General features: G+C 36.4%; 1 protein-coding gene and 1 pseudogene across 1 annotated transcript in view; both read right to left on the reverse strand.

The window, feature by feature from the left end:
• The window catches only part of Hmcn1 (hemicentin 1), a 397,169-nt gene that overhangs the window by 39,166 nt on the left and 333,831 nt on the right, over positions 1–24,172 (reverse strand). Inside the window, exons 79-89 of the mRNA XM_076872754.2 lie at positions 23,495–23,632; positions 22,716–22,850; positions 18,974–19,243; positions 16,293–16,483; positions 14,417–14,630; positions 10,766–10,900; positions 10,192–10,382; positions 8,001–8,082; positions 3,613–3,882; positions 2,892–3,062; positions 2,587–2,757 (exon numbers count right to left, since the gene is read on the reverse strand). Coding sequence (XP_076728869.1) covers positions 2,587–2,757; positions 2,892–3,062; positions 3,613–3,882; positions 8,001–8,082; positions 10,192–10,382; positions 10,766–10,900; positions 14,417–14,630; positions 16,293–16,483; positions 18,974–19,243; positions 22,716–22,850; positions 23,495–23,632 — 1,968 coding nt within the window. The remainder of the gene's footprint in view (positions 1–2,586; positions 2,758–2,891; positions 3,063–3,612; positions 3,883–8,000; positions 8,083–10,191; positions 10,383–10,765; positions 10,901–14,416; positions 14,631–16,292; positions 16,484–18,973; positions 19,244–22,715; positions 22,851–23,494; positions 23,633–24,172) is intronic.
• On the reverse strand, positions 12,749–13,432 carry LOC143379502 (ribosomal L1 domain-containing protein 1 pseudogene; annotated as a pseudogene).

Below are 24,172 nucleotides of genomic sequence, written 5' to 3' on the forward strand. Positions count from 1 at the left end.
TAAACCATTAAATGATACCGAGTATCACTGCTGAATTGTACAAGTCCCTACTGATATAATCAAGAAATAAAGAAATAACAAGGACAAAGGTATTTACAATTCAGAATCAGTAACAGATGCAGAAGACATGATGGACTTAGAAAATTGCTATTTGAAGAGATCACAGAAATGATGATTCAAATAAGAATCATAAATGAATGCTAAAACTGGTGATGAAATCATGTATACATGATCTCAAAGTTCCCTAAAGCGTACTTTTTAGTTATAAAGGTAAAAGTAGTGACTATATGGCAGCAGGCACCACCTTAAACAAGGAGCAAAGCCAGTCAGGGTGAAATGACATCATATGCTTTCTGAAAGGAGGACACAAAACCACTTCTATGGTGTCCTTACCAAAATGTAGTCATGAGGAATTATCAGACAAATCCAAGTTAAAACTGTTCTTTAAAATGATGAGCCTAACCCCTGGTATGGTGGTGCATACCTGCAATCCCAGCTACTCAAGAGGCTTAAGTAGGAGGATGGTAAATCCGACATCATCACTCTGAGCAACTTGGGCAATTTAAAATTTTATTTCAGAAAGGGCTAGGTATATAGCTCAGTGACAGAGCCATTGCCTAGCATGCATGAGGTCCTGGGTTCAATCCCTAGTACTGCATCATCGTCCTCCTCCTCATCATCATGATTGGCTTGTACACTTCAAAATTATCAAGGTCATGAAACACAATGAGAGATAGGAATTGTTCCATTTAAAAAAGACTAAAGAGACAAGACAAATATGTAAGTGTGATCCTGGATTGGATCTTAGAGTAGAAACAAGAAGAAAAGAGTGATGAGGAATTTGCTGGAACAACTGGCAATATTAGAATGTGTACTATGGCTTGGATAATGGGAAGAGATAATGATATTAAATAATATTCTTGCATCTGTGTTACATTTACCAATTTTGATAACTTTACTAAGCCTACGAAAGAGAACAGGGTTATTTTAGGAAAACACACATAATCGGTGAATCTGGGTAAGAGTAACATAGTAGTTCTTTATGCTATTGTTTCAGCTTTCCTTTAAGTTTGACAGTGTTGAAAATAAATTCACACTAAAAGCAAACCTCTTATGCTCCTAAGATTTTTACACCCCCACCCCCCGAAATGGGAAGACAGTCTGAGGCTATCTGTGCATTGGTGAGAAGGGGAAGCTACTCAATCCCAAGAGAAAAAGCTGACCTGTATTTTAGCATATTTACAAATATCATTTAGTTTTTCATTATATAGTTATGGCTGAAAAACAGTACAAAAATTTCTCTAATCAAGTATTTCTGGCCCTTTTTACTTTATAACAATGCTATATTTTGCGTTTTTTTGCAACCTTAACAAATTACTTAACATTACGTTTTGAATCTTTCCTTGTCAAAATAGAATGCAGTACCCAACATGCTGGATACCCGTCTCCTTTGGATTAGTCCATATCCCTTTTGACCATCCCAGCTACGGAGTATTTCTCCATTGTGACCCCTCACTTCAACTCCTTGAGTTTGTTCATGATACTTTCAGTATTTGAATGATACTGTCTATCTATAGTTCTAATTCTAGCAATTAGAACAGTACCTGAACACAGAGCACATGCTCAGTAAATACATATTGACTAGATGAATGAAAGAATGAACAGCCTCCCCTGTATTCCATGTGATTTCTCTCTGGCAGCCGGACAAGGTGGAGGATGCTAGGTCGAGGGCCACGTCACCAAGCTGCTTATCAGAATATCCTTCTGAACTCAGTCGAGTTCATACATGAGCATGTGACGAAACCAGTCACAAACAGGCTTCTTCCTCCGAGGCTGATATGAATTCGGAGAGACTGAGGAACTCTTTGTCTGAGACTTTAGATCCAAAACTCTATGAGCCAGTAGCTGCCAACAGTTTTTTTTCCCCACTCATGGAAAGAGTATTTTGGAGAATAAAGCCAAAGAGAGGAAAGCAGAGAGGAGAGATGGAAAACACACTAATAAAACCATTAGCTAACTCCTTGCATTCAATCATCCCTGAAAGAAGAGTTTTCTCCTGAAGTTAGTTTGATTTCTGTCACTTCAATCAGAAAGAGCCCTGAAATACCAAGTCAATAACAACCTGCACAGAAAGTACCTAGCATGGGCCTATCACGTTCCGGGTATTAGTGAATGGGAGTTACTAGAATTTTACCCCTCACCAATGGTGTGTTTCTAAGGAAGGCTTTGACCTCTCTAGGCTCACTATTCTCACCTCAAATGGATGCTTGGAATAGATGCTACCCAAAGTCCTCATCAGCTCTAAGGTTTTATGACTTTGTAAATATTTAAGTTTTCTCTACATGATTAAAAAGTACACCACAGTGAAGAGCCTTTTTCACATTCCATTAAATCAGATATTTTACTTAACATTGATTAATGTCCTTCACAAGTTTATCCATGAACCAGAACCAAGAACAGAGAGCATAAATTTGTTCTCAAAGGTGAAGGTCATAACATCTTTGCACAAAAAGGAGACTGTAATGCTTTAATAGAAATTCAAATGTAAGAGTTTTGGATATCCTAATCTTACTGATGGATTCTTACCTGGGCAAGGCTTGATGTTGCACATAATTACTTCCATAGCGTTCCCCTCACATGGACGCCCACCATGCTGAGCTGATGGGTTATTGCAAGTCCTGGTCCTCGTTCGGTTGCCGCGTCCACAGTTCTTTGTGCATTCTTCCCAGAGACTCCATTCTGACCAGTGACCATCCACTGCACAAAGGTGAACCATTATGCCATGAGTTACATTTCAATTAAAATGCTTATTATACTGAGGTAGTCTACAGGCAGAGAATGGAAGTCGTATCTATTAAGCACATGCCTATCAACTGAATGCAGAACTGTACCTGGACATGGCCTATTTTGACAATTTCGCATTTCTGAATCCGACCCTTGGCACGACTTCCCACCATTGGCTGGAAGGGGGTTGTTGCAGAGTCGACTCCTCTTCTGGATGCCTTTTCCACAGGTGACACTGCAGGATCTCCAGGCAGACCATGGGGAAAATCCACCATGAACTGCAAGCAAAACATTGAACTTTGTCTCAGCGTTTTTACATCCAGAATTGTAAATCAGACTTCAATTAAGTTGTATACTGGGTGTAGAGCTGAATCTATGATTGTTGAAGAATGGCTTATGGAAGCTTTCCTTTAAGGTAAAGCTAATATCTAGAAGTGAGAGAAGAACTTCAGTTCACTAGCATTCTCTCTCAGGTCTGAGCTGCTGGAAGTTAGAGACCATGACGTTTATATATTGTTTACCTTTTACCCAAAAGGTAATGTATCATTCTAAAACATACAATCAATATTGATTTCTGAGAATCTATGTGACTAAGTTTTGAATAAAAAATTTAGTTTGGGATTTTTTTTTTAATCATTAACTTGGCATTTTGAAATAATCTGTATAGTTTTATTCTCTTCAGTCTTAAACTGTAATGTGATTTTTGTTCTATGCCCATCTAGAAATGTCTTACCATTAAAGAGATTCAGACTAAGATGCATGATAATTTTTATGATTTGAGTTGCTGCAGGTACTGTTTAATATGAATATCCCTCTGGTCATACTCACCCTGGACTATGATAGGCACTCTGACAAGCACAGAACCCATTAAGTTACGAGCGACACATTCATATTCAGAAGTATCTTCTTTCTGAGCGGCTGCAATATGTAATGAGTTGTTGGGCAACACACTAATTCGTTCATCCCAGGGGATGGTGCGCCCTTGTCTGGACCATGTAACAGTTGGATGAGGTTCTCCAGTTGCCTGACAATCCAATGTGACTTTGTCACCAGCATTAATAATTGTTTCCACTGGTTCAAGAGTAATCACAGGAGGACCTGTGTAAAGTACATACTGTTAACATTTCATCTTAGACAACATGGTAACATTATTATGAAAAAAATTAGGCTGATTCATTGATAAAACACTGTTGCTTTCCAAGTCTAAAGTTGTAGGTTTAACTGACAATCATAAAAATTCTTAAGCCCTATTTTTTTTTTTTTAAGTGTCAAGAATTTAAAATCCTCCAGTGTGTTAGGATAGAGCATGGACTCTTCAGTGATTCTTTCTAATTCAACTTTTGCTTTGATTCCTCACTACTCTGTGAGTCTCTATCCTTAAAATTTGTGCCTACTTTAGAAGATTGCTGTTAGAGTCCATTAAGATGACTAAAGATAAATTTTAAACAGAGTAAGCACACAGTAATCATAGTTACTATTGCTGTTGTTGTCTATGCTTTACGTGGTGAATATTCATGTCTTTTCTTCAGTTGTTTTTCAGGTATAGTACTTATTAACTCAATCTTCATCACCGGTCATTGTTCATTTGTTCAATAAATATGAATGGAGAGCTTACTATTTTCTAGGCATTGTGCTAGGTCCTGAGAATACAGAGTTAATAATTATTATTTCTAGCTCAAGGAGCTTATATCCCACTAATAAGACAGATAAGTAATTATTTACCAGTGTTACAGTATACTATAGAATATATGCTAATATGGGAGCATAAACTATAGTAACAATATGTCAAACCAAAGCTTTCCACTGGACATGGAAAAGAAAAGGAAGAAATATTGAAAATTAAGAATTTCTCTCTAGGGTATTGATTTGGACAACAAGGTGTCTGTTTAGACAATTCAATAGAATACAGAAATGTGCTGGGAGCATGAATCATGGCAGAGAATTTGATTTAGGTTTATGAGACTCCACTCTCAGTTGCCACCATAGTATTTAAGCATCAGCCTCAATCTGTCTTAAAAGTGCATAGAGTGTCCACTTCAGAGATTCACTTTAGAGATTCTCTTTTTAATATGTTATATAGGTGATTTTCCCCTACCTTCATGTTATTTTTTAATGCTAGCTTTTATTGTTACTTGTTTATCTTCTAATTTCAGATTAAATTATGATTGGTCAATCAGTTTCCCAAAAGTCTTGATACAACTTTTGGGAGAACCATGCTTGTAAGTGTATACATAATTATTGCTATCATTTATTATTTTTTCATCTATTATAAGGATGCTTCTAGTAGTGAAAATTGGAAAACTTTACCTTGAGAATGATATGGATCATTACTTGCCATGAAAAATAATTTTCACAAAATCATGAAATCATTGGATTACAATTATATTTTTATAATAAAATATTCCATATTAAAAAAAAAAAAGAAATGTGCTGGGAGGAAGTTAGGGGTAAATGATGACTAGATCCATCCAGGACTATTGAGGTAGAGATGTCTGTGAGACATTCATCTAGAGATGCCAGGATGGCAGGTGGATATTCACATCTAAACCTCAGGATAGAGATGTGGGAAAGGATTATAGATTTGTGAGTCTTTCATGAGTAGTTTCAGAAGAGTGTCTAACATGATTAAAAAGAGGGCCAAACAAAGAAACCGTTGCAACAGCATGACTTAGGAGATGGGCAGAAGACAAGGCTATAAATGATACAGAGGACTGATCTTTGAGGCAGGGAGAAAAATGGCATCCTGTCAACTAAAGGAAGGCGTTTCAGCAGGAGCAGAGGTTAAGTGTCTACAGTGGATGATAGCTACTGGCTGGAGTCAAGTCCTTGGAAAGAATGTAAAAGGAGTTGTATGTAGCTGCACTTGTATTTTCTGTAGTGCCATAAAAAGAGAGTTAAATTGGTTAAAAAAAAAAAAAAAAAAGAAGTCAGCAAGGCCTGGTGGCACTGGCCTGTAATCCCACTGGCTCAGGAGGCTGAGGCAGAAGGACTGCAAGTTCAAAGCCATACTCAGCCAGCAATGGCAAGGTACTGAGCAACTCAGCGAGACCCTGTCTCTAAATAAAATACAAAATAGGGCTGGGGATGTGACTCAGTGGTTAGTGCCCCTGAGTTCAATCCCTGGTAAGGGGCGGGGAAGCCTAATTATGCGGGAGAGGAAGACACAACATGAAGATAGATTTAGACAATCAGGAGACTAGAAATGATGATCCACCTGGAGAGTAGTAGCATACAAGTTTTCAGATAGTGGTTAAGACCAAAGTCTTATTTTCTCAAAAGAAGATCAGGAGGAAGGTTTACACATAAATAGGTGAGCAAAGGGTGGGGCAGTATTCTTGAGAAGGAGCAGGATGGGGTGAGATGGGACTGAAAGGTGGAATGGTTTGCTCAGTGGGAGGTGATGAATGTCAGGTAATCCAGGTGATGGCTGCACATTTTAGATTGAGAAGTGTTATCTATAATGAACAGAATATAAAAACAAAACAGAAGTACAATGTCTTTTGATATATTAATATGGTGAAAAGGGATGACTGACATGTGTTTTATAAAAATAATTCCCTCACATGAAGTTAGACTCTCAGCCATGCGTCCTATAGTGCATTATATTTACACATGCCCCACATCATTCCAGTCATGTGTCCTCTAACGGACGATTACGTTAACCTCACACTATAAACTTTCAGGACCAATAATTTTATTTCCCTTCTAGTATTGAGATTATATTATGACTTTGAGCAACTGCTATTGAATAATGTAAATACCTAAAATTTGTCACTCAACACTAAGTGACTACAAAATGACTAAATTCATCTGTTCATATTATTATAGCCAAAGAAAGTACCAAATAAAACTCAGCATCCTCATTTAGATACCATATTTGAACATTTCTAATTGTTCCATAAAGCAATCAATTGACATAGAAATAAAATTCCACATGTACATCTTTCAAAGTTACAAAAATTCTATCATTCACATAATTATCAATCATATACAAGCGTTTTATCCATTGCTTCTGGTGGCTCAATCTTAATTTGAGCTGAATTGTATTTTGGCTTTGTAATATGCTCCAATTGTTTTCAGTCAGTACAGAGATGAGCTGATCTAACTCAGCCTTACTGGGTCAGTGGAGCATCCATCTAGTGGGGACTAATTGTGTCGTACTCTATTTACATTCACCCCACAAAGAGCCAAGGGAAGCCAGGGGAATGACATTTATATGGAATGTGGCCTATTATATTCTTGTCTTGGTGACTTGTAATTTACATCAGCATATTAACATTGCCGGAAAGATGTACAGAAAAGAAACCTGGTATGCCTAAGCAAGGCAGGGCACACAGTAGTGTTCTTTATGTATTTGATAAATAAATAGACTTTTAAAAAGCCATTTTTCCCCCTCACGCTAATTTGACCATGGAATGCTATCCAATAACACACCATGAGATTATCATTTGACATATATGTTCTTTAGTTAAACATTGCCTTAGATATCTGTTAAATACCTCTGATGGATTCAAGTCTTACAGAACTAGTTTGGCCAACAGCTGTTACTAAATACTAGTCTAGAGAATCTCTCACAAGTGAATGAAGAGAATATAAATTCTATCTGTTAAATAATGAGTCTATTTACAAAATAAGTTGGTTTGCTTAAATTCCCAGTCCAATGATTTTGTCCTCAGGTCTGCTCTCGGTATGGTTCTGTAGACTGTGCAGTGGGCCCCTGGAAACTTTCATGGTTTTCTAATTATGAAATCTCCATTTTTTGATTGCTTTAACTACAGGGCTCCATGAAGAGCATGTGGATTCCACCCAGAGCACATTATTTCATGGAAGATGATGGCAACCCAGCTGGAGCACTTCTGAGCTCATTTACATTAGTCTCTAGTTTTAAGAAATATTTTTAAAAGTGCTATCTTAGTAAGCATGCTATAAGAACTATGGTGAACCACAGGAAGGGTACTCCACTGGATCTGTTGTAAAAAAGGCTGTGCCACCAGTCAATGCATTTTATACTGTGTATGTTAGGTAAAATAAGAACAGCATCTGGGAAAAAGTAGATCAGTTTATGTTTAATGACAATAGCAGGATCGTCAGGAGAAATCTAAGGTAAGTATACTGAGCTAGAGCAAATGGACTTGCTGTAAAGTTCAAGAAAAGGATCACTCTTCATTAGGCAACCTTTCTTCAAGTATGAATTAGGGTTTAATTAAGCAGCTTACTTTGCAGAGTCAGACTCATGCTGCGCTCTACCACCCCAGCTTCATTGGTAGCTACACATGTATAGTCACCAGCATCTTCATTCTATGGAAATAAGCAGTATTTTCATAAAAAAATGTGAGCCTACAGAAAAGCCCAAATCACTTTTTCACCACAATGCTACTTTATTTTTGATAAAGCATTTTAATGGAAATAGAAATATCTACATATTTTTAAACTCACAAATAGGCCTAAACAGTAAGGGAAAAAAGGGAAATGGGTGGAGGTAGAAAAAGATATTTAAAGTCTAAACTTTTTCAAAATAGCCTAACAGCATGTTGTCAATCACCAAGAATAATGACTGGTAGGAAATCAAAGCAAAAGTAACATTATTTTATAACCACTATTTAAAATTGTCTTACTAAATCAAAGTGTCAATTTTATTCTTATGAATACCTTAAAAAGCATTAAAGTAATTGGTGCATAGCAACAAATAAAGAGTACTTTATAATGGAGGTTGTTAACAATATATTCAGTAAGGTCTCCATTTAGGGAGTTTGAAATTTAGGAGACAAAGCAAAACAAAACTAATCTACTTAAATAAATTATAGGATGGAAGCCACAAATTGCACATATGTGGTATAGAAAATAAGTAAAATTCATATAGCATTTATTTTCTATACCACGTATGTTTTTAATTAGAGGTTTCAATGTACTATCCAAATAGAAGTTTCTAGTAGGTAGCTGGAAACAGAACATGGAACAGTTTCAGGATGGGAGATACATATTTAAGAATCTGAGGCTGGGGTTGTGGCTCAGTGGTAGAGTGCTTGTCTTGCATGTGGGAGGGTTCAATCCTCAGCATCACAAAAAAACATAAAAATGAATGAAATAAAGCTATATAAAAATGTTACCTCTCTTTAAGAAAAAGAATCTGAAGTTGTATGGTAATCAAATTAGTATTCATATTAACATTGGTATTAGAAGAAATACAGAATTCAGAAATAGTAATATTTGGATAAAGGAAAAGGGGAGAAAATACAAATGAAAAAGACTGAGATTTCTTAGTGTGACATCAACTCAAACTACAAATAATCTCTCATGGTGAAGTAAAAGCAAGCAAAATAAAGTCTGAGGATGGGCCACTGGAACAGGTGATTAGTTCATGTATTTTAATTATTATTTCGATCAATTAAACAAGCGAAGCATCTAAGTGGGTTCATAAAACGTGAGTTAACAAATTAACCATATGTATTCTAGTTAAGGAGTTTTTCAAGGAAATACCTCATTTTAGGGTCACTTGGCTCCCAAATTAGAACAATAACCACAAATACACTCATTTCCCTAATTGCTGAAGTTTTGGGAAAGCCTGATATAGTTGTCAGTTTATTATCAACATCTACCCTATAACGCACTTGTAACTATCTGTAGCTCTTCCGTTTCCTTGTTCTAAAACAGATGTGCATGTACTTACTTGAAAGGACTGAAAAATATCCATCACAAATATTGTCTCAGTTTTTTTAAAAGAACCCAGCTGATGAATGGATAAAGTGAATGTGAGCACATAGACAATGGAATGCTATTCAGACATAAAAAAAGGATGTCATCTTGTTATCTGTGACCACGTGGAGGGAACTACAGATGTTATTTTAATCCAGACACAGAAATAAGTGCTGGTTGATCTGACTCATATGTGGAATATAAAAAAGTTGATCTCATAGAAGTTGAGAATAGATTGGTGCTGAGCAGAGGATGGGGAGATTAGGGCAGACAGAAGGCTGCAGGAAGGTTCATCACTGGGTACTAAGATAGAGTTAGATGGGAGCAAGGACTTCTGCTGTGCTAGTGCACAGCAGTGTTTCCATATATAACATAGTGTATGTTTCCAAAAGCTAGAAAAAATGATTTTGAATGTTTTAACCATAAGAAATGTGAAGTGTTTGGAGAGATCAAAATGTTTAATCTGACTTAAACATTACATAATGTATATGTATATCAAAATATCTTATGGTGTCCCACTATATGTACATTCTTGTTTTTATGTACCAAAGATCAATTTCAAAAAATTAAAGGTAAAAAATGCAAAAGAGAACTCAGTGGTTCAGATTTTATGAGTTAAATAGGAATGAAAGAGAAACACTTCTCATCTGTGTTACTTACATAGGAGAACCGGCTGTGGAACTTTAGGTGTGCAACAATTTCAATGTAACTTACCACAGTGCCGTAGATGGCCAGGGAACCGTTGCCTAGCTGTTGGATTCGGTGGCTACCTGCAATATCCACCCCCTTTTTGCTCCACTGGATGGTTGGGGCAGGGTCTCCCTTCACCTCACAATTCAGGATTGCATTCCCACCAAGAGGTTCAATCCAGTTAGAAGGGTAGTCACCTTTGAAGACTGGAGGTTCTGGAAAACATCATTGAACAGGCTCAGACTCAAAGTAGGTGCTGATACTTTCTTTGTGATTATTGACCCATTTAGGAAGATAATTTAGTAAACTGAGGGAAAAGTCACTTAAAAACTTCATGGGTTTTCCATGCTCAACACCAGATAATTTTGTCAGTTCTAATATTCTCAGGGGGTGATTCCACTGTGTGGAATGATCTCTTTCTTTACTTCTTTCCCAAATGATGTATGCTTATTTTTCTCATGAATTTGCACATCTGAGAAACTGAACTGAATGGGTTAATAAACTGAAGCTATATTGTATTACTACGTAAGAGGGAAACAAAACAGAAACCATTCATTACAGATCAAGTATAAATAAAAAACGGAGTGTTTTTCCCTACCTTTCACATAAACAAATCCGATCGCCTTCACAAAACCCACGCTGTTCTCTGCGGTGCACACGTAAGTGCCTGAATCCTCTTTTGACACCTTTTCAATAACAAGTTCACTGTGTCCATCGCCACTGTCAGTGTGGGCTGAGGGGAACAAGTCAGGAAACAACACAAATGTTTCTCAGAAACCTCGGAAAAGGTTCACGACGGCTCAGTATTTTGCAGGTTAGATTTACGAGTCGGTCAGCAGCGAACCAGAGAGACCTCATCATGGCACTGGGCAAGAGAGGCCTTTCCACAGATTTCTCCCTCTGGGCTATTTACTGTGTCTATAGACACTCATTTGAAAAACAGCCAGAGGAACAGGAAAAGTGAATGAAAACAAACATTTTTTTAAAAAAAATTATTTTAGATTAAAGTGAACCTTTCATCTCAGTGTGTTGCTTAAAACTGGCTCAACATCTCTCTGGGTTTCAAAACATCTTTCATTCAGAAATATGGCATTTTCCATCTCATTCCACCAACACTTTTCCTCCCAAACAATTTCATCAGAACATGAAAACCTTTTCAATTACAATTCAACTGACTTGGCAAGTCAGAGGGGAAATCATGAAAATATATTCTAGTTAGGTAATAACCACAACATGAACCAATTTGTAATAAATTTAAACGTTATGTTATTAAGTCATAAATGGTGGTGACATAAATATTTACAAAGGCAGTTATAATATTTGGAAGAGAATGTAAGTTAAACATGCTAATCTTTTCTTTTTTTTTCCTCAGAAGCAAATGTTATTCTTTAATAATGAAAATCAACCGTGGAGAAGCACTCTCTCACATCAACAAATACAAGGAAGAGTAACCAAAAAAGACATTTTACTTCAAACCACTGTAACCAGGTACCTATGTCAGAATCACCTCTGAAGGTTACAAAAAACATTTAGGTCCAGCCTCACTTTTGGAGAAGATAGCAGTGGAGAAGCGGGGGCGGAGGTCAGGACCCAAGTATTTTCATTTTATTTATTTATTTTTTGTGGTGCTGGGGATAGAACCAGGCCTTGTGCATGCAGATCAAGCAGTCCATCACTGAGATACACACTCAGCCCTGGACCTGTGTATTTTTACAAAGCTCTTCAGGGAGGTACTGGGGAACAAAATTGACCAAATTATGCTATGTGAACATGAGAATATATCACAATGTATTCTACTTTTATGTATACTTATAATGTACCAATTAAAAATAATTTTAAAAATGCATTTATTTGAAGAAAAAGGCTCTTCAAGTGACTCTGCTGCTTCCTTCTGGTTGAGTTACTGTATTTAGCTTAACTGGGCCTCTTGGGGCTTTTTGACCATTGCTTAGGGGTGGTGGGTGCCTGTCTTGCAAATCTTGCAGATTATCCAGAAACAGTAAAGAGCTTGGCTTCTGACTTTTTTGGAGTCTGTCTCAGGTCTTTTTTTTTTTCCCCTCATGAAGTTACTTTCTCCTTTTTTCATTTTTGGCTTCTTTCTTGGGTCTTTACCTTGGGTCTCAGGCTCTGTAACTTCTGGGGTCTCTGCAGCTGGCAAGATCTTTCTCTTTTTGTCATAAGGTGTGACTGGGACCAGGACTCTTTTCAGAGTAGAGATTTTCGGTGGCATGTTTTTGCATCTTGACATTTTCTTATCTGGTGTTTCCTCATTGGTACCAGTTATGAATTTCATCTTCAGATTTGCCTGGCATTTGGAATTGGGTTTTACTGCACCAGTGTTTCTCTTGGGTCTTTCGCTGGAGAACCATCCATTCTACACACTATGTTAGGACTGCTGAAGGCTTCTTCCTCTGTTACATAGACTTTGGTTTTTCTTCTTCCACTTTGGCTTTTCATGATTCTTCTCCTTTTTCTTTTTTCTTCACCTCCTTTCCTTGAGACTACAGAAGGGAAAGCGACTTCCTGGCTTTCACACATAGGAGTTTTAAGCTTTCTCACTTCTCTGCCATGTTTCATGACATTAATGATATTTTTCAACAATGTGCTGAATCTGCATTCTGGTGTGCCCGATGGGTACAGTACCACAAGAACCACTATCAAAGTCGTTTAAGACAATTCCACCTATGGTGCCATTGATCACTTTTGATAAAATCTTGGCTGGAATGTTTATAGGTACTGGAACTTTCTTCCTCTGATAGAAATATTTCCCTTTGTATGAAGATAAAAGCCACCTAATTCTTTCATCAGTGAGGAAGAAAAGGAGGAAGTCAAAACTTCCCTCCAGGCAGAGCTTGGCTTTCCTGGCTTTAGAGTCCATTTTTAATGTTCATGAAGGAATAATCCAAGAGATGGTTTTAATTTCATGCTTGTTCAAAATCTTTCTATAGAAACATTCTGTCTGTTGAGTAGATATGAGTTCATCCTTGTAAATGAACAGAAAATCTGATCAGATACCAATACTTTCTTAGTTCTTCTGGAATTTCCCATGATACCACCATGATTCCTTTTAAAAGCAATCTTTTCTTTTTGGACTTGCAACGTGCCAAGGGAGCTCACGTTGCCTTTCTAACCTGAACTTTGTTTAGTGGCTTCTTTGTGTCTGGGTCTGCTGGAGTGGAAGTGGAGGTTGCAGGGGTGGCTGAGGCCCAGGGTGGGGAGAGGCTGAGGCCTCCATTTGGCTCTCACCTCCTGCAGATGCATGCATGGAACCTACTTGCTGGTTCCACCAGTGCACACGTGCATAAACATGTTAATTTTAAAACAACAGGTACTAAATCAGATTCTAAAGCAGCCAATATCTAATTATGTTGAATATGTTTCCTTTGCATGCTTTCCCCCATTTACTTTTTAAAATTTCATGATGTTGAATATTAAGTGGAAAATAAACTTTAAAACTCCATGTAGCTAATTAGTAATATGCCTTCAGAAAACAGTACTGATTAAATTATTTAGACATGGTTTTTCTTTAGCAAGAAATGCTATTGCTATTAATTAAGATAATATAGTTGACGAATTCCAGTCATTAAAGCAAATCTTAACAGCAGAGAAAACCTTCAAGTTTCTTATTATTTTTCTAGCAAGACACTTAGCCAATGCTTAACAGTGGGATAGGACAACTCGTCATTACTGATGATCTCTTAACACTGATGACAAAGCCCCATGAGTACACATCTGTCTTCCCAGGAAGGAGTGCTGCTGGGTCCCATGCATTAGCTGAACGTGTAGTGAAAATAAACAGTGACTAAGAATTTTCTACACAACCATCTACCATCTATAATGGAGATTGGTTCATACAAAGAGAAGCAGAGTTTTCTGTGAGATAAGGTGAATCTTCAGGACTCCAACAGTAACCACCTTAATCCATTTATCAATGAGGGAGGTCCAGCAGCTGCCTGTACATAAAATATTGTCTTCTCATGGGGATGGAGATTATTTCTGAGGTTAAAAAATATACTCAGAACATGCAATACATAGTCCCGTGATCAACTGATCCTTTCATAAGAATGAACAGTGCATATATACTGAGTCGAGGGTAAAATCCAAACAGAGGCACACGTGTTACAGAATTTAAAGCAATCGGCCTTTCCTTTGTAACTTTCAGGCAATTCCCAGAACTAAAGCAAACAGAGACTGGTCTGAACTTCTCTACAGGTACATTTATTCACTTCTGAAAAATCAAATCACCAACCTGGAATAATATTGGTATTGAAGGTCCACGTTAGCTTGGGTAATGGAATACCAGTTGCTTTACAGCTCAGTTGGAGCCGTTCCCCTTTATTTAATGACACATCTCCGGGAAGTTCCGTAAAAGTGGGAAGAACGTGTACGGTCAGGCTGACAGTGTGCATATCTTCACCAGCAGCATTATTAGCAACACAGGTATAGATGCCAGAATCTTCCGGCTAAAATTAAAAAGATTCACAGTGCTTAAGATTTTATAATCTTACATCATTTTACATAAAATCCATAAAATTGCAATGCTTGTTCCTCCAGAGAGCACTCTTACATAAAGGCAATTTAAATTTCCATCTTTTAGTCTCAACTATCAGGTTAGTTTTCCCATAGCACAATTTAAACTGTATAAGGAGTTTAAACATAATCTCAACCCTTACAGAACTATAACAATCGTTTTATAGCAATAAGATTTAAGAAGACTTTACTAAACATCAAGTATAGAAAACATCAAGTTTATTACTCCCCAAGAGTATTGCTGTTCTGTCAAGTACAAATAAAGAACAGGTAATCTCAATGGTATCAACAAGATACCAAACACTTTCCAAATTATCATAATTAAAAATGGTAAGAATGAGGGCATTATTACCTACAGTTCTGAAGTCTCCCTTGCTAAGTGGAAGGGCCAGCTCTCTTCGCTCATGCCACTGGACGGATTGACAGCATCCCATAAAACTCTGACTCCCTTGCTTGAAACCACCTCTTTACCTGGTTTCTAGGGCACCACTCTCCCCAGGTTCCCAGCTACCTCTTTGGCTGCTCCTTCTCCATGTACTTTTGCTGTCTTCCCCTAGATATCAACCTCTTAATGTTGGCATGTGAGGAGGCTCACATTTTTAACTCTGAAACCTCTGAAATTGGGATGCAATGTAAACAGCAATGGTCTGCTGTGGTTTACTTATCACTGCATTATTTCTTTCTTAGTGGTGCATAAAATATTGGTGCATCTCACAGTTGGTGGAAACAGATTTTAATCAACACAATGTCTGCTGGCAGAGCTGATGGGAGTAGTGCCTGAAGACCCAGCCGGGCACTGGCACTGGGTGTGGTCACCCAAGGTATGGATAACTGGTTGAGATTATAGTCTAAATTGAATAGGATCCATTTTATCATTGTAATCAATTCAAATTTAACTCTATCCAAACTTAGTAATGAAATTTAGACATTTTTAAGGTTCAGGAGAAAAATAAGATGTGTACAAAGGCTCAGAAATTGACTTACAGTTTAAACATGTCCAGTATTTGGTGTCAAGTCTTGATTCTCTCAAACTATGTGAGATAATTTTTAAAGCAGTCATGTATGTGTACCTACATATAGATTTCTCTTCAAGTGGGCTACCACATAAGACTGAGGTGTTCCAAATACTGACTATTTACAGATCTGGAGAAGTACCACCTGAGGATATTTACAAACCTCAGTGTGCATAGGTCCTTAAAATTTTAGTTATTAAAAAGGGCTATATAAAAACCTAAAACGAAAAAGCAAAACACTACTTTCCATATTTGCTTTACAGTATCTCAGATAGTCTTGTAACCATGTCTGGGAATGATAAGAAGAAAGAAGACACAAGTACAGGCTATAGCACAGAATTTTTTTTCTGATAAACATAGATTTCAATAAAATAATTTTAGAAGGAGAGCACTATGAGTTCTGATTGTCTATTATATCCCATTACAGGGATATAAAATAAAATATGTGTATGATAAATCTTACAACCTGAATTTATGAGTATTTTCTTTCATTATTAAAGAATATACTTCCAAACTAAATAACCCAAAGAAGGTGCATTTACCATCTGGCATGATGTATCTACTTACGTGTTTTAAACTTACCACAGCATTTTCCAAAATGAGTTCTCCATATGGTTCAGCAGTGTATTTTCCTAACAAGTTACCTAGAAGAACATTGTCTTTTTTCCAGTTAATTGCTGGTGTGGGGATTCCATCAGCCACACATGGAAGAATGGCTTGTGAATTCTCATTGACTGTGTAGTGCACTTCTGTACTTCGGATCCTGGGTGGTACTGTGAAGAGTCATCCAGGAAGTTGAGTTCATGTCTTTATTCACATTGAAAATTAATACACGAAAGACTGGTTTGAAGATAATTTTGCTAGATATATTAATATTTTCACAGGATTTAAATGGATTATTAAGATCTTCATTTACTTGCTATAAAAATCAATGAATATTTTTGATGCAAGCAAGAATTCTAATGTAGTCGAGTTTATTGAACATATTTACATTTCAATTTCTGAGCAAATGTGTTGGAAATCTATCTTTTATGTGCCATTTTGAATCTTCCATACTTGGTTTCATCTGCTTTTTGGATTAAAGTAAAACAAACAGAAAGACTTCTATGGCTGTATAATTGCTGGCTTTGCTCTCAGGTATGGAGAGAATGAATCAATAATAGTCACTACAAAATACTATAATGCACTCAATACTGAATATCACAAAATGCTGTGGAAAATATTTTTTTGCAGTACTTCACATATTTTACAACAAATTCAAGTAAAATCTGATCAGGAAATTTAATCCACTTTTTACACTGCCACAGAGGAAACTTTTATATTGATTTCATAACTCCATACATTGTAATGCCAAATACTGTCTATGATCAAATGCAAACCACCTGAAATTTAGGCAATATAAAGGTGAATTGATTATTTTATTAACAAAGAAATATGAAATACCTTAGTAGATTCAGACCTAAGATATTTACTGCTAAAAGAAAGACCTAAAAAATGAAAAGTCAAAATATATTTTCTTTTCAGATAATGAATTTTGGAATTATTCAAACTTATTTGTGAGAAATGGACCATGTTAATGGATTTTTTAAAAAAGTCAGAGACAACAGTTGGAAACTGCTGTATAAACTTTAATATTTCATCCTTTATTTTTCTATAATTTTCATATGAGTAAATATATATATATATATATATATACATTATGGGAATGATTATGCCTAAACATTAAGATAATTCAGAAAACAAAAATACGTTTACTGAATGGTGCATCATATTCAACTCATTTTTTATTAATTTATCTTGGCTTTCTTGGAGTTGCTATTTATTTTTCTTTTGCAGGGGATTGTAGAGATACAGTATTAGCATACATATTTCAGTTCTTTATTTTTCAAAATAAAAAAATTAAGGCTATGAGTTCATAGCTGATTTTTAGATTTGGCTACAAACTGTACATTTTTTAAAAAAATATTTTTTTTAGTTGTAGATGGACACAACATCTTTGTTTATTTTTATGTGGTGCTGAGGATTGAACCCAGGGCCTCATGCATACAATGCAAGTGTTCCACCACTGAGATACAATCCCAGCCCAAACTGCACATTTTAACATGCAGCATTCTTATTTTTATTATTTTATAAGTAATCTGAAAAGAAAAACATGCCCTTTAAAGTACTTGTTAGCTGGAAGGTTGGTTTTTTAAGTAGCCTGGGGTTGGAGCTTTGACATTAAAAGTTCATTACAAATTTCTAGCTTTACTGCATTGTGGGTAGGAATTGTGGTCTAATATTTTCAAAACTTAATAAGAATTTCTTTGTTGTTTAGTATATGGGCGATTTTGGTGCATTTTCTATAAATAGTTGAAAACAGAGTATTACTTATTTAAAGGTAAAGAAATAATGTATTGATATACTTCAGTTATGTTAACTAAAATCAAGGATGTTATTTGAAAAACTCATAAATGATGATGTTAATGCTGGCTGAATTATCTACTCAACTAAAAAGAAATCCACTCAAAACTATAACTATGAATTTGTAGTAAATTCAAATATATATAAAAATAAGTTTTACATATTTTTGGAAAAAACTAAAAACCAGAAGCTACTCATTAAAATAAGTTACCTCTGAAAACTAGTAGTTGAAAACAATTTAATTTGCTATTGTTTCTTACTACTGTCACAATAAGGATTCTATCTTTAGACTTAAATATACTATAGAAACTAAAATATTTCAACGCTGACTTTTAGATTTTAGTTAGCTATACAAAGGGGAAAAAAGGATAGTTTTTCTGTTACAAAAATAGACAAATATTTTGCTATTTTAAAATAATGAATCCAGTACATTTCCAGTTCCCATTGGGTTCAAACTATTTACAATGTTTGATATGTTTAATCACCATATATAGTCATATGGTGATTAGTTTTTAGCCAACATGACTGGAACCTTGTGAAGCAGAAGATTCATAAGAACACAAATGGCCCTCTTATAAGCCAAGGACAGATCCAATCATCACAATATGAAGGGATTATTGGCAGCACATTTATTTTTTTCCAACAATATTAGTAATAATCTTTTTCACACGTATATGTTCACACAAAGGTAAATATAGCCACAGAAAAAACATTTTCAGGGCAACTGCACCTTCCCACCCCATGCATACACTTTGGATTTCTGATTTTACATGAGTTTGATTTCCATATTTGCCCTTGGTGGTCTTTTCTCTTGCCATGATAATGAAGCAGACTGAAATACCCCACGTTAAACAACCTACCATGGACTGTGAGCCTGGTGCTCATGCTGCTGGATCCTGCCACATTCGCTGCCATGCACATATATTGACCAGTGTCACCGGGCTGAGCAAATGCTATTTGCAGAGCTCCAAAGCTGAGCATGCGCTGGCGGATGGATTCCACAATTGCGTGCCCATCTTTATGCCACGTGATGTCGGGTGGTGGGAAGCCATCAGCCTCACACGGCAGCGTGATGGGCTTGTCCACAGCAATTACATATTCCTTTGGCTGAGTGTTAATGACTGGAGGAACTAGAAGACAAAGAGATTCAAACTTTGTCTTAAAAGATGTGTGTTCAGATTACATACTACAGTACTGATCTAGCCCAGCCAAGTACACTGATGAATAACAGAATTCTGAGTTCACCACATCCACAAGAAAGGAGCACTACAGTTTGTTTTGTTTGGAACTTTAAATTCATAGAGTATATTTCGGAAAATTAGTCTGTATGAACTTAACAAAGAAAGGTAAGTGACAGCTGATTTTGGAAGAGGAGATAAACATGTATTCATGAAGGTTTGTATGTCTAGAAAATTTAGACGGTGTCAACAAAAGTATTTTCTTTAACATATAAATTATGTGATTCACTTTAGGTATTTAAACTTTCAAAATAGAACTCTTTGAGTTTTGGGAAATATTGTACTACTCGAAGACCCTTTTAGTTATGCAATTTCTACTGAGCTTGGCAGGATGTCTTAAACATCATGGCAATATTTAATAAAGTGAATGAATGAAAAATGAGTAAGTAATGGAAAATAATTATATAAGTACAATTATTCCCATTAGAAACAAATGAAAAGTCTTATTTAAGGATTCCCCTCTCTAAGTGTTTACAAGAGGCTGACCACTACTTGGGTATGGGCCTGTATGTTGTAACAAGTGTTAAAGCATCCACCAAAAAAAGACATCTGAAATAATTATGAATATCCACATTAAGTTATTTATAGCAAACAAAATGTGTAGTTAAATTTGTGCTTACCATTATATACTGTTCCTGCAAGAAGAGATTGAGTCTATTCAGTATTTTTTCAGGCCTCTAGAGCACATGATAATCTCTGCTTGCTTTTGGAATGCTTAGATACTTTTCATTACTTAATGTGTTTTCTCTCAATCACTCTTATATCAATAATTTTAATCATTTACTGAAGAAAAAACTCAAATCTGAAACCATTCTTTTGTATGATCTCTTCGCTGATGAAATAAATGAATGCTTTTGGATCCTCATCCTACTTGAATTCAATTGCATTCAACAAACTGTCCGCTCTCTTCTTGAAATACTGTCATCTCTCAACCTCTGTCTAGTTCTCTAACATCTCTGTCCTCTCCTTTTTGTGTGTGTTTACTGGGTATTTTTATCTTTTATTTTAAGATGGGCTCTCTACATTGTGTCTGGCCATCAACTTGCAACCCTCCTGTCTCAATTTCCTTAGTAACTGGGATTAAGGTGTGTGTGTGTGTGTGTGTGTGTGTGTGTGTCCGCACGCCCGCACCACTGCACCTGGCCCTCCTTTGTATTCTGTTCTCCTTTATCAGAATTCTATACAGTGCACTATTCCCTGACTTTGTCTTTAGCAATCTTTTTCTATCCACATTTTCTTTTCCTAGGTGATCACAACCAGTTTCCTGGGTTTAAACACGAATTCCGAATACTTACTTTACACCAAACATCTCTCATGAGCCCCAATATATATACATGCTCAACTGTCTACTTGACATCTCCACTAGGATTTTTAATAGTTTCCTACATTTACATAATTAGACAGAAATCACCATTTTCTTCCCCCAAAACCAGTTCTTCCCTTTGCATTCTCTTGTGGCACTATCATCTACTCATTAGCTCAAACCTGAAGCCCAAGAAACATCATTAATTTTTCTCTTTTGCTAACCTCCAATTCATCAGCAATCCTGACTATTACACCTCCAACAAGAGCTTAAATCTATCACAATACTTCATCTAGACAAATCTATTCATTCTTCTATCTCTAGTCTTGTCCTTTGTCTAAACTATCATCTACGTAGCAATAGAAGGTCTTTGGAAAACCAAGTCAGAATCCTGGCTGTGGCCCTATAAGACTCCCAGGGTACAGACTGAAATCTCACTTTCCTTGGGACCATCACACCCCCCATGCCCTAGCCCTGCCTGTTTGGTTGATCTCCCCCATCTTTTGCCTGCCTTCCCATTGTGTTCCCTGTCTGGCCATACTGGCATGTTTTCTTTTCTCTCTCTGTCCTGCTTTGGGCTCATTACACGGACACTCTGTCAACCTGCCCTGGCTCATCCTAGCTCACTGCTCAGGTGTCAGCCTAAATGTTTCCCATGCTACACCCCAAAGAAGCCTTGTAAACACTAATAGAAAAACATCATCAGGTAGCTCCATTATTCATCATCTCTACATAGTATATATCAGAGTTTATCATTATTTCATTTTAGTAATATATTAGTTTTCTTCTCCATTAAAATATAAACACCATAAGAGAAAGAACATGCCTGTAATGCTTAATGTGCTTCCACATATTGAGACTGAATAAACATTAATACAAAGAAACTGAATTTGCAATCTGCTGGAAAGTGGGCTTGACTATATTCATTAGTTACCATAAGAAAGTTGCACTACAAGAAAATTCAGACTCTACTAATTCAAATTCAGTACCTTGAAAGCTCTTTCCAAATCCTTCATATTCACAAAATGAGTACATGCAAGATAAATAAATTGTATCAAGAAAATATCAGTTCAATGTGAAAACATAAAAGCCCTGCTTTTTTTTGAATAATTTTTCCATCAAGTTAGTTTAATGGCAGTTTTTAAAAAATATATTTGACAATTCAGTGTTTCAAAGTATAACCAAATGTGTAGGGTGAAAAAATAGTTTTAAAACCACAACACATAATCTACCATGAGACACAGTACAGCTGTCCCATCAACTCCCAACCTGCAAGAGATACCTGAAAATCAAGAGTGGTACTGAATTCTGCTCATTCTGTTTTCCCCATACACACAACCCTGTGAAAAGTTTAATTCCTAAATTAGGAATTCATAATAAAATGGGACAGTTAAAACAATATACTGTAATAAAAGTTATGTAAATGTTGTTTCTCTCAAAATAGCTTACTGCTCTTTACCTTTTCACTTAATGGCTTCTCTTTGGCATATCTGAATAGCCAATATCATTAATGTTGTGCTTTGGGACCATTATTAAGAACAATAAAGGTTACTTGAACGTAACCACTGTGATATTGTGACAGATGGCTGGTAACTGAGATGGCTAACACATGACTACTACCTGGGTAGTGTACATGGCATGGGTATGCTGGACAAAGGAATGATTCAAGTCCTGGGTGAGATTTTTATCATACTACTCAGAAGAAAGTGCAATAAAACTTATGGATTATTCACTTTCGGAAGTTTTCACTTAATATTGACTGTGGGTAAAACTAAAATCATGGAAAGCAAAAATCACAGTTCATGAAATGACTACTGTACCCAGTGAAGTCTGATAGAAGTTAAAATTATGATGGACACTTTCATGTTCTTACACAAACAATGTGAAAAAAATGCAAAACTTCAAACTTTCTTCTTCATAAAAGTAATAGGAAATCCAACAGGAAAATGCAAACCAAGAATGTTGAGAACCATGGGTGAAAGGCACTGTTATTAGAGATAATGACATTTGGTATATGTTGCTACAAACATCTTTGAAGACAGAGATGCACTAGTCAGGTACCTTGGACATTTAACTTGATTTTCCCCAAGGCCGTGCCGGCTGGGTTCTGGGCCACACACATGTAAGTGCCAGCATCCTCACGAACAGCTCTGGAGATCTGCAAGCTGCCGTTAGGAAGAACTGCATGGCTTTTGCCTGTATCATAGTTAACAAAAGAAAAGTGACATGAATTTTCATTTTGAAAAAACATTCTACCAAAGGCCAAATGTTCTCTCTGATAAGTGGAGAGATCAAAAATGGGGAGGGGGGAAGCATGGGAAAAAGGAGGAACTTTGATTGGGCAAAGGGGAGGGAGGATGGAGAGAGTGCAGGGGGGAGGTAGGTACATGGAAGACTGCACATAAGGTGTGAAACTACATCACCAGAGAAATGAAAAGCTGTGTTGCATTGTGTACAATGAATCAAAATGCATTTTGTTGTCATATATATCTAATTAAAATAAATTTTAAAAAAATTGGGCTGGGAATGTGGCCCAGTGGTTGAGTGCCCCTGAGTTCAATCCCCAGTATCCCCCCCCCCAAAAAAAAAAAAAAGAAACAACAAACTATAAAGCCCGTATTCTACATGAAGCATTAAACCTGGAGTTGGTAGGACAGTAGGATAAATAAATACTATGGACCCTGTATTCATGTATTTTTAAATTAAAATGAGCATAAGCACAAATATATGCAAGGAAAAGTGGGAAATACAAATACAAGTAAAGAAACAACAACTTACTGACTTCTGAATTATAGACACTGGATGTGTCCTGATTTTCTTGATAGAAACAGTGGTAGTACCTGCTGTGATCACATTGATGCCTTCCTTCTGCCAAGTAACGAAAGGAGTAGGTGTCCCTGTTGCTTCACATGGTAGCAAAATGGGGTTGTTTAGAATGACATCTAGTTCACTTGGCTGGGGCTGAATGATTGGAGGCTCTAAAAAACCAATCAGCAAAATGAACAGCACTAGTCAGTGGCAGAAATGTCACCATGGTGATGAGCTGAAGTATGCCCAAATCTATCATTCCTAAGTACTGATTTCATTGAGTAATAGAAAAGTAAAGATCGGCCACATTTTTGGGGCTAGCTATGATACAGTTTGCATTAGAAGAATGCCATTGGAAGACTAGAAGCTGAAACAAATTATAAATGTCCAGTAAGAAAATAATTTGGGGTTGTTCTGTGTCATTTGTTATCTGTATGTCTTTTTAAATCTATTGAAAAACATCTTCCAGGCTTTAGCATACTAAGATATTGCTGTGGTTTATAGTTCTACATAGTACCATATTCCAAGAATAAACATAAATTAAAAATTGCAAAGCAAACAAATAGACAAATAGACCCTCAAACCCAGCAAGCGTTTTTCTTTTTGGTGCTGACATCAGATCTAGGGCTTTGCACATGCTATCAAGAGCTCCACCACTGAGATACACCCCAGCCCACCCAGCATCTCTTAGTGAGTCAATAACCTTCCAT

This window comes from Callospermophilus lateralis, chromosome 13 (genome assembly GCF_048772815.1).
Source record: "Callospermophilus lateralis isolate mCalLat2 chromosome 13, mCalLat2.hap1, whole genome shotgun sequence".
Classification (NCBI taxonomy): Eukaryota; Metazoa; Chordata; class Mammalia; order Rodentia; family Sciuridae; genus Callospermophilus; species Callospermophilus lateralis.